The sequence below is a fragment of the Lynx rufus genome, unplaced genomic scaffold (genome assembly GCF_022079265.1).
Source record: "Lynx rufus isolate CCGP_SWC_20201006 ecotype Redwood Valley unplaced genomic scaffold, mLynRuf1.p SCAF_23, whole genome shotgun sequence".
Lineage (NCBI taxonomy): Eukaryota > Metazoa > Chordata > Mammalia > Carnivora > Felidae > Lynx > Lynx rufus.
Window position 1 is genome coordinate 924,400 of NW_025814838.1, and position 11,144 is coordinate 935,543.

Sequence of the window (11,144 nt, forward strand, 5' to 3'; positions counted from 1 at the left end):
TGTGTCTCCCTCTCTCTCTGACCCTCCCCCGTTCATGCTCTGTCTCTCTCTGTCTCAAAAATAAATAAACGTTAAAAAAAAAAATTTAAAAAAAAAAAAAAAAAAAGAAAAGTGTCAACAGAGCCAAAAGTCCTTAAAAAGGGTAAAACGGATAGACTAGTAAACCAAGACCAACACATAAATAAATGTGGTATGAGGTGGTAAAAGAAAAACCCCCACATAGTGGGACATATTTTGGGGCCACAGTCATGACATCACAAGTTTCACTTATCCCATTTATACATCCAACTTTTGCCATGACAGTAAAGTTTGAATCTCTACTTTCAAGGATGCCACTTAACTTTTTCTCCCCTGGACTAAGTATCACACACTTTATTCCAGTTCCTGCTAAACAGGAACAGATTATTCCAGTTCCTGCTAAGCAGGATGATCTGAAAGAGAAAAACTCCCCACATTCTTGACCCAGGCAGGTATCAATCCTCCAGTAGAGTGAAGAGGAGGAAGGAAAAAATTTTAACTAAAATGATGGTTTTTAATGGGAACCAGAGGTATGGTTACAATTACATAGTCCGACACAAAAAACCCATGAGTGATCAGGAGTTGGAAGGTTACAAAATAATGAGGGTAACACTGGGTACAAGAAGAAAAGCTGTTGCAGAACCTCAGGAGCCACGCTAATACGGCCTCTCCCTGCGATCCTGTCTGTGCTCACCCCTGCAAGAAAGAGTATCCATTAGGTCTGAATTACCAACCTCTCACCCATCCAACCCCCAAAATCCTATCTGTCCCTGCTACCTACCACCAAGAGAGGTCTCTTCTCTACAAGTATAGAGTATAAATAAATGTGGGTCTAGAGATTCGTTCTCCAAGATAATATAATCCTCCTGCTCTCCTTCCATACCCCCACTATGGTTATAATCTCAGCTTTCCAATCTAGCTCTCAAAATGAAACCTTCCTATCATATGACCTCCCTTCAATTACTTTTTAAGAGTCTTACCTGGAGTCCATCTTGCCAGGGCCAAAGCCACCTCTGTCCCCACCACCCCGGCCCCCTCGGAAGCCCCCACGGTCCCCGCCTCGGCCTCGGTAGCCGCCCCGATCATAGCCTCCTCTGCCACCACGACGATCGTCTCCATAGTTACCCCCTAGGACAAAAGAAATAGGATAGATCATACACCCCCAAATCCCTACCTTCCCTCTAACCTCCCTGCTTAAAATTAAGGGCCCTGTGATCCCAACTCCTTATTACCAGTTCTGCCCCTTCTTACCCATATGAGAGCCTCCTGGTCCTCCTCCTGGGCCATCTGGTTTAGGGGCCTTACACTGGTTGCATTCATTCCTCCAAGAGAAGTTCATGTTCTCACATATACTGAGAAAAAGACAAACAATTAGTTTGGAAAAGTGGGAGTAAACAAGACCCAAGAATTAGGAAAAGATTCTAGTGACTTTAGAGATACAGCGAGGAAACAGAGGCCTCAGAAAAGCAAAAAGTCTTCTCAGGAACAGAACCAGGAAGAGAAAGTACAGATTACTAAATCCAGTGCAGTATCTTTCCCACTATAACAACCTTAATTAGGTAAGCTCTCAACCAAATTCTGTCCCCATCACTGTACCCTTGACATTTGTCCAGAAAATATCCAACTCTGCCATAGTATCAAAAGACACACATTTAACAGGACTGAGGGAAAAAGTCACTCACGGATTAGGACACTTCCAGTCACCAGCTCGCTGCTGTCCACCGCCACCACCACCTCCACTGGGGAATCCTCCCCGGCCACCGCCACCACTACCACCACCTCCATAGCCTCCACGGCCCATGGGTCCTAGTGTAGATAAAAGTAGGAGTCTGCTCCCCTTCCAAGTTTCATTAACCTAACTTTCTTTTCCTATGCAAGCCCTTACCATCCTCTCCACTCTACCCATCTCTTTATACCACCAGCAGGGAGTAGCTCCTCACCTCCTCGCCCTCGGCCTCCACGACCATTGCCACCACCCCGATTGAAGTCTGCTCGCCGAGTAGCAAATGATACCTTAATGGGATTCCCGGAGAATTCTTTACCTGAAGAAATAAAGGTTTAAAATGGGACTTTTTATTAAGACCTATGAATCCAAAAGCAAGTTTGGTACAATCAAAAGATTCTACACCTTCCTAAAAAAGGTTTATCATCAGATGAGACAGAAGCCAAATACTACAGTTTACCCTTGAACATGGGTCAGAACTGCACAGACCCACTTATACATGTATTTCTTTAATAAACACAGTACAGTACATTGAATGTATTTTCTCTTTACACTTGTCTTAGTAACACATAACGTACAAAATATGTGTTTATCAACTTATCAGTAAGGCTTCCAGTCAACAGTAGGCAACTGATAATTAAGTTTTGGGGAAGTAAAGTTATACGTAGATTTGTAATTGCACAAAAGGTCAGCAGTCCTAAATCCCCAGAATGTTGAAGAGTCAACCGTATATATACTAAAGCACCAGGTAAAAAGCATTGAAGACATGGGGCACGTGGGTGGCTCAGTCAGTTGAGCATCCAACTTCAGCTCAGGTCATGATCTCAAGGTTCATTATTACTTCAAGCCCCACACTGGACTCACTGCTTGCTATCAGCACAGAACCAGCTTCAGATCTTCTGTCCCCTTCTCTCTACCCGTCCCCCCACTCACCCTCTCAAAAACAAATAAACATTACAAGAAAAAAAAAACAGCATTGAAGATATAAAAGGAAACATTAAAATGTAACTTATCTCCCAAGGCTAGCTGTCCTATCCCACACACTCCACCAGCCTCCTCATACATACCATCAAACCAGTCAATAGCTGCTTTAGCAGAAGGTGGGTCATCAAATGATACCGTTGCCTCTCCCTTCAGCTTGCCTGTTTCTCTGTCTGTGTACAGATTAATCATGGGCTGTCCTGTTTTCTTATTTGTCTGAAAAAAGCAACATGAGATAACATCTTACAAGACAGCATTACCCACCTTCCACCTTTCTTCAAGAATCTGAGGCTGATCATAACCATATTTCAGCTCCTCTCTTCCCAGTTACAATTTCCTATATCATGTAACTTGAATTAAAGTCACTGACTACAATTATGTCTCACTTCAATACTGAAAGATTATAAACTGCAAATTCGAAAGTTTAGGACACTCCCCCTCTTTTTTCAATTGTGCCTTTCTGCGTGAAGATGTATTATTTCAGAAAATGGCAACAGCTAATGTTTTTTCCTCAAAAAATTAAGCTGGCAACCATTAAGACTTTTATTTTTACTAACGTGTAAAATCCAAAAACTTCCAACACTGACAGAAAAGACAGCACTACTATGCTCCACAGTACCTTAATAATACCAATCTGCTTGAAGTAATCAGCCACAGACTCAATTGTAACATTTTCGCCCAAGCCTTGCACGAAGATGGTGTTGTTGTCTGAATTATCCTGTTCTGCTTGAACAAAAAAAGCAATGTGAATATGGAGAACACTAGCAAAGGTAAAAAAAAAAAAAAAAAAAAAGGTGACAGTGACTCTTAACCCAACTTTAATACTTGTTATTAAGCTCTCAAAGAAAAAAAATCCTAAAGAAACCAATCTGATTTAAGGTCAGACAAAAGACAGAAGTCTACCTACCTCCCTTCTAGTATTTGAGTGCCTATATGCTAGCCATTTCACAAATTTAGTTTTACAACTATCCTTTGAAACATGTTAATAGGCATTAAAGAAATCAGGGCTCAGGAGTTTACTGCCCAAGGTTACAAAGTATACAGTGTTTGTCCATTTTCAAAGTAAAAAACCTTTTTTACACTACAATCCAACACACAGCCAACAGAGACTAAATCCTTCCCTTTATGGGTCTTTTCATTTACTAATTTAGTCATGATCCACATATGTAAAAACCACTGCTTTAAATCAGCAGTACCAGAGTATGATCTACACACAGATGCATCACCATCTCCTCAGACTTATTGGAAATGCAGATTATCAGGCTCCCCCCAGACCCACTAAATTGCTGGGGAATTAAACCACTCATGAAAGTATTTCTGATATATGCTCATTTATTTACAGATAACTGCTAACTACAACTATGCCTAAATTCCCTTCATTTTCCTTCTTCTCTACCCGACCTTTTTCAGACTCCTTTAAGTATCGAAGAACAACCAATAAAAGTTCTGACACCACATTAGCCATTCCTTCATGCCAACTGTGGACTCACCAGAGTCATGACGTGATCCTTGGTCCCGAGGGCCTTAAGTGACATGAAAAAAAAAAAAAACAAACAAGGAAAGAGAGGCTGTTAGTCAACAGGGAGAGACAGACAAGGAACAAAATTAACACCAATCCAAACTCTTGCAAAATTATCAGGTTAAGTGCTCACAGCCTCATCCAAACCCTGTCCTGGGTTACCTACCCAGAGAAAACCCTAGACAGGGCTGGGGAAGACACACATACATAAGATCTGTATGTAACTTGAGTCCCCACAGGGACAACTCCACACTTCAGAAAATTCTGCCTCCCCCAGCTCAGGCTGGGAAATGTCCTCAGCACAGACTGGGGGGGGCCAGGAATGAGACCCATTGCAGTTAACAAAACCAACTCATAGCTTGGCCCTGTTCTCTCACACCAGAGAGAAATGGGCTCACCACCAGCAATGTGATATGCATTCATCCAGTTTCTCCAAACTTTAACACCAAAGACACTTATCCCTTGTGGAACAATTTTTAATTTCATCTTTAGAAAACCATTCTTAAAACCATGTTGTTTCCCCAACCACATGAAGATAAAAAAACATACATAACAGCTATTGTATTTTTAAAGCATGTCCCAGGGAACAGACCAGAAATCTTATTTCCATAATGCAGCCTCTATTTTTTTTCCAGAGACCATCTTTGACCAAAGTTTATCTGAATTCACCATATATAAATATTGTACCCACACTCAATGACACCTAAATCATGAACCCAAGCCTTTGGCTTTAAATGTTGAGACAAATCAAGAAACCTTTTGTTAGTTAACCAAACCAGAAAAGTTCCAGCTTACTGGGAGACTTCTCAAATTTGCCATTTTTCCATGAATTCAGTTTGTGCTGTTAAGACCTGGTTATTTCCCATGAGCCACACATGCTCCCAACCTTTCTTGTAGTAGTCCACACCTTCCTTCCCAGAGCTAGTTTCTATTTGCTCATCTGAATTGAGTTTAAGTACATATATGTAGAAATGCATTGACACCATTCAGTATTTAATATATAAACATATACCAACTTCACCGTCTTCAGGGCAGGGCAATATTTCACATCCCCCTTCCAGAATTAAAACATTTGGAGATTGTTACACACACACACTAGCCTTGGACACACTGATCAAAAGGATCCTAAAGCCAAGTTGGCACCACGTGTTCCAGCACACACTCTCCAGTTTCACATAACGGTGGTCACTAAGTGCCAGGTGTGGCAACAGTCCTGTCAGAGGCCTACTAAACACCTCTTATTAACCTGGGTCAAACCAATTTGGCACCAGATGACTGCTGAGTCTTACCCCGCCTGCCTCCAGGTTAGCACCCATCTGGCAGCAGGTGGCATTCTACCCCACCCCTTTCTGGAGGTGGTTCTGGACACTTCCAATACCTTTGACATTTAAAACACGCTAAGACATCTGCAAATGAACAATCAGACAAAGCATTGCTGGGATTTGGGAATTTTGGAAACTCTGTTCACTTACCACCAAATTTATTGAAGCCACCACGGTCACTTCCGCTGGAGAAGACAAGTTAGAAGAAAGGACATGAAGCTTCCAACGGCTACAAAAGGGCGTTTTTTGATTTTGTTTAACATTCCCCAAACGTGAGTTGGTGTTTTGGGAAAAAGATACAAGTGGCTACTAAAATCCATTCCCCTTCCTGACCACCCCTTGTCTGACCTTTGAGCATGTCACACACTCGTGTGCAATTTCTCAGACACAGTTTTTAAGGATTTTGCTTTAAAAGGTTATGTATCTATTTCCTCTGGAAAAAAAAAAAATGACCCATTTTCCTTGGTCGTTCTTCCGATGTAGCAGATGTTTTTTCCTCTTGTCGCGAGTGGTTGACAACCCAGTAGTTCGTTTAAAAACCCTACCCCCCAATTCACCCAGAAGACATTTCACACCAGGCTGGGGTAGCCCTGAACACATTTTTGTGGTTTTTGCTTTGAAAGCAGCAAGCAGACCCAACCCCATTCCATAAAAAGTCAAAACCAAAGGCAATTTCCCCTTAAAGCAAGACAAACTTCGCTAAGCCCTATCCTAACTACTGAGCTGTTTTTGATCTCCCCCCACCCCCGGGGTCACCCCTTCTACACTGCGAGAAGAGCGGAGTATTTTGCAATGTCACCTTTCATACCTGTGGCACATAAAATGCAGAGCAAGTTAACAGTCACATAACAGTTGTTTTTCTTTTCAAAGTTTTGCATTAAACACACGCACACAACAGTGTTTTCCTTATTTTTGTAAGGTTTTTGAGATTGCCCCCACCCACCTCTGAATACTTACCACACGCAAACTCTCATTTAAAAACCCTACTTTTCCAAAAAAGGAGTTAACACACTGACATTCCTCCCCTTTTCAAAGGGAGACAGAGGAAGGTCCTTCAAACATATTTACCAACAGATTTGACCAATGCTTTAACATCAAATCTAAGGTTTTATACTTCAACTACAGCGGGAAGGGGAAGAAAGAGAAGGTCCAGCTGGACAAGTAGCAGGAGGAGGGGGACAGTGGAGCAAATAGATGGGATACCACTGTCAAGCGTATTTTGTCCAAAAGGTCTGCACACTTCAGACAGCTCCATAAACCAAGTCACACACAGAATCATTACTGCCAGTCAAATTACTGCCATCAAGCGCATGGATTCAAATAACTACAAAATGCGGGAAGAGTAGCCAATTCCTGGAAGCTAAAGTCATCAGGTTAAGCATTAACAACTCCTTTAGAGGACACATGGGAATACATTTAACAAGTTTCCCTACTACCAGGAGTGGGATCATCGGTTTCCCTTGCAAAGAAGACTTTACTTCCATGTTTCTTGCCTAGGATATCAATGACTCCAGTCCATATACACCCACGTATTTTTTCCTTTTTCTTTGAAAATAAAACGTCAGTACTCAAATCTCTATTCAAAGGTGTGGGTGAGAGTTCAGCCTCCCAAATTCTCACCAAAAAATGGGGATGTATGAAGAAACCATCAGTGTCCCCAACTCCAAGCCCTCACAAATCCCTAGAATAAAACTAATCATGCACTAAGGAACTGGGCTTCAAGGGATATTCATGCAACCCTCCACAGTCCCCAAGAGATGTTACTCCCTGGCTCACAAGAACACCTACCCCATGCCGCCTCTGCCTCCACGGCCACCTCCACGACCTCTGGGTTCATAGCCACCACTGCTGCGGTTGTAACCACCGCCACCGCCCCGGCCGCGGCCCCCACGGTCCTGCTGGCCTCCCCCGTAGCCACCGCCACCACCACTCTGGTCCTGACCGCCATAACCGCCGCCGCCTCCACTCATGGAGGACTGATCTTGGCCATAGTTACCTGTCAGAAGTGAAAGAATTTTTTAAAGAAAAAACTGAAGTGGGAAAAAACAGTGCCAACACTTAGACAACGGAAATAAAAAGACAGCTAAGGAACAAGAAAACAAAATGTTAAGAACCTTTTAGGATAAGGGGCCAAACGGTAGAACAGAAGTCTCTACAGAAAACAGGCATGAGACAAAACTGAAGACACCTCACCTCCACCACCCCCTCCACCACCACCTCCAGTGCTACTGTTGTACTGGTTCTGCTGTCCATAGCCTTGAGGGGGATTATAGGAGCTTTGCTGCTGTCCATAGCCTTGCTGCTGTCCACCATAGCCAGACTGCTGGCCATAGCCCCCACTTTGGGGCTGCCCATAGCTGCTGCTCTGAGAACCACCACCGTAACTAAGGAGAAAGAAAAAAACAGAATCATAATGCCAGTATGTCCAAAACTTCATTTTTGGCACATTCCATTCCCTGTACCCACCCCCGTTACAAAGACTCCTCCCCCCGACATTACTCCTAGTTGCTCCTAGGGAGAAATGAATTCTTATCAATTCACACCTAACCATATTCCAGGCCTCCCCCTCCCCAAACACCTTACCTTCCCGAGGTGCTGCTAGGAGCTGGCTGCTGGCCATAGCCAGGATAAGAGGACTGTTGCCCATAAGATGACTGAGAACTCTGGCTACTGCCATAGCCACCAGTTGAGCCATATCCTTGGGGAGCTGACTGAGTGCCATAGCCTGCTAACAAGGAAAAGAAAGGAAGTCACAAATACTATCAGAAAAAAGACAGGTAATAGGTTGAAGAATCATTATGTACCACTTAATGCTACCCATACTTGAAAAGTCAGCCTCTTAGAAGCTGCTTGCAAATCTTTTAAATCAAAGATGCCCTTCCCCTTCTACCCTAAGGCTTATAACTCTAACTTCTACCAGCTTCAGAGTTCCCATCTCATCCCACCTACCCCAAAGCCAGTTTCCAGGACCACTACTAATCACAACCCACAACCCAAGAGATCCCTATTCATTAACAGTGTTTTTAATATTTTCTCCCTGTATGAAAAGCCTAAAACTTTCTCCCTTTAGGAAATCCTCACCCCCACATTTCACTGTCGTGCTGAGGGAAAACAGGGAAAAGTAGACCATGAACAGAAAAATAAGTGAAAAAAAGAAACCAGAATTACAAACTAGTATTTGTTTGAAAAGACTGGACTCTGAATAAAGATTCAGACTCCAAGAAAGAAAAACAGAAAAGAAAGAAGAAAAGATTCGGACTCCAAAATGTTTTAAGGGTTACAGACTGGTTAAGGGAAAAAAAACATATGACAATTCCAACATTAGAGCACCACATAAGTTTAAGAAAAGCAACATTCAAAAAGAGCAGGAAGAGGCAGGGTAACCCACTCAAAGAGACTCACTGTTCTGGGTCTGTCCATAAGAAGAACCATAGCTGCTCTGGCCATAGCCTGAAGTGTCTGACTGGCCATAACCACTGTAACTCTGCTGTCCATAGGGCTGATTGCTCTGCTGGGAATAGCCCTGCCCAGGCTGGGTGGGGTACGCCCCATAGCTGGAGAAAAAGAAAAACACTGCAATCAGGAAAAGATACCTTAGCCTCCCCTGCCCCTGTACAAACTCCTGAAAGCCCTGAAATGACACTCACCTTTGGGTTGCTTGTTGGGTATAGTCTGCAAAAGAAAAATATAGTTACATTACCTCAGCCATCCCTACAGGAGTGGAAAGGAATTAAATCTCTTAACTCAAGCCCTAGGGCCTCCAGATAATATCAACTATGTTTGGAAAAAGGCAGAAATTCCCTCATGAAACACTAGTTGAGCGGAAGGACAAGGTGGCAGGTCATAATCAAGTTTACTTACAATAAAGAAAAGAAAGGGGGAAAAAAAAGCAAATCTTTACAGACACCACTAAGTCTTGACTACTGGAATAAACCAGAATCTTGGTGGAACACTACAATTTTCTGCAAATTCAACTGATGCCAGGAACTGCACAAACCTACACACGTTTTATTCATACCCACTCTAAGAGGAAGGGATCACCAGTAGTCAAACTAAAGTCACAGATCTACCTAAGTGGGACAGGTTTTAACGCAAGCGGGAGACAGCAATGATCAGGATGGGCCTCCCCACTCTCTCGACCAAGGCCAAGCTTCACCCTTTGCCCAATTTTGGAGAATGGCAAAGTTGGCTCTTAGAGGAAAACCAGGTAACCAAGAGAACGCTTTGACCCCAAATGACAGAGATCATCAGAGTTCTCCCTGGGAGCCCAATCTGGGTACCCAAGTCCCCAGTCCCGTGGCTCCGATTCGGTTTTTTCATCTACCTTGCTTTCCTCGGGGCTGTGAGGAGAGTCGAAAACCAAAGACAGCGAAAGCGCTTTTAAACCGCCACACCGAACGCGCAGATCAACTCGTCTCCTCAGTACAGGAAACGAGGCCGCTTCCCCCGCAGGAAAAGGGTAAAGTACCGGGAGAGGGTGTGGCCTCAAGCAGTCATTCCTTTGGTTCCCACCATAGAAAGCGGAAATTTAGGCGGGAAAACCCTCGGCCAGGTCCCAAGTCCGTTAGACGACCCCTCCCCAGGCCTTCCCCCAAACCGTTAAGCGGGCGCACTGCCCCGATCCCCAGCCTCCGCCTCCGGCCGCGTGGCAACCGAGGCGGGAACCCGGCGGTCCCGCCCCTTCCCAAGGGACCCCGGGGGCGAGGCCCACACCGGACGCGCGCCGCGGAGTCTCCAGCGGAGGGTATCGCGACAAAAAGCAGGGCTAACACGAGGCGGGAGGGGGTTCGCGCCGCGAAAAAGGGGGGAGGGGCCAGCAGAGCGCGTGCGCGCACTGAATGCCCGGATGCAGCACTGCGACAAAGCGGGGCCGAGCTCGGGGCTGGGAATGAGAGGAAAAAAAGCTTCGAGGACCGAGCATTTCCATCTGTGTCTCACGTTTCAAATCACCAAAAAACGTCCCTCTCAAATCTCACCTCAAGTAAAGGGACTACGAAGGGAAAATCCCCTGCCCCGCACAAGGCGCCAGAGGAGCGAAACAAAATGGCGACATCGGCCTCCCCCTTCCACCCCTCTCGCTGCTTCCCGCCACAGTGGTGCGAGAAGACCCTACATGCGATCGTCGCCCGGGTCCCACCGAAAAACAAAAGCCCAACTGGAGGGAACGAAGCCCCACGCCGGCGCGCCACCGCCGCCTCCCGCCCTTACATACCGTTTGAGGCCATGTCCGCGCACGCGCGCACAGGCCGACAAGCAACAAGATTCCAACACCACAGAGAACCGACGCCTCGAGGACTGAGCAGCCCCGCCTCCTGCGTCGAGGCTTATGTAGTCCTCCCCGCCTACGTACCGCGGAGGAATGTACCAAATGCTGGAAAGAAAGGGGGGAGCGTGGCCGGATTCCTACCAATCTTCAGGGAGTATAAAGAGCCCGAACAGACAGAGGAGAGGCATATTAACTAAGAAACTTGCAAATAACGTATATAATCCTATTTTTTCTGGCAAAGCACTTCGACTCGCCCTGTGGAACTAGCCCACTATCCACCTTCACCCCTATAAAGGTATAATGATACGGTCTGAT

At 44.9% G+C, this 11,144-nt stretch overlaps 1 protein-coding gene across 3 annotated transcripts; it reads right to left on the minus strand.

Moving 5' to 3' along the window:
• Window positions 1–511: 511 nt before the first annotated feature.
• FUS (FUS RNA binding protein) lies at window positions 512–10,852 on the minus strand. 3 transcript variants are annotated; one of them, XM_047087303.1, is made up of 15 exons: window positions 10,776–10,852; window positions 9,211–9,235; window positions 8,966–9,117; window positions 8,147–8,288; window positions 7,757–7,947; window positions 7,352–7,559; window positions 5,714–5,748; window positions 4,213–4,245; window positions 3,342–3,445; window positions 2,809–2,938; window positions 1,959–2,060; window positions 1,701–1,824; window positions 1,270–1,370; window positions 999–1,146; window positions 512–714 (listed from the first exon to the last, which is right to left on the minus strand). In XM_047087303.1, the coding sequence occupies exons 1-15, from the start codon at window positions 10,786–10,788 to the stop codon at window positions 675–677; spliced, it is 1,548 nt and encodes a 515-aa protein (XP_046943259.1). In that variant the 5' UTR covers window positions 10,789–10,852; the 3' UTR covers window positions 512–674. The 3 variants fall into 3 exon arrangements, with proteins under 3 accessions (XP_046943259.1, XP_046943260.1, XP_046943258.1); XM_047087304.1 differs by having other exon boundaries at window positions 7,781–7,947; window positions 8,147–8,291; XM_047087302.1 differs by having other exon boundaries at window positions 8,147–8,291.
• Between the last annotated feature and the right edge of the window lie 292 nt (window positions 10,853–11,144).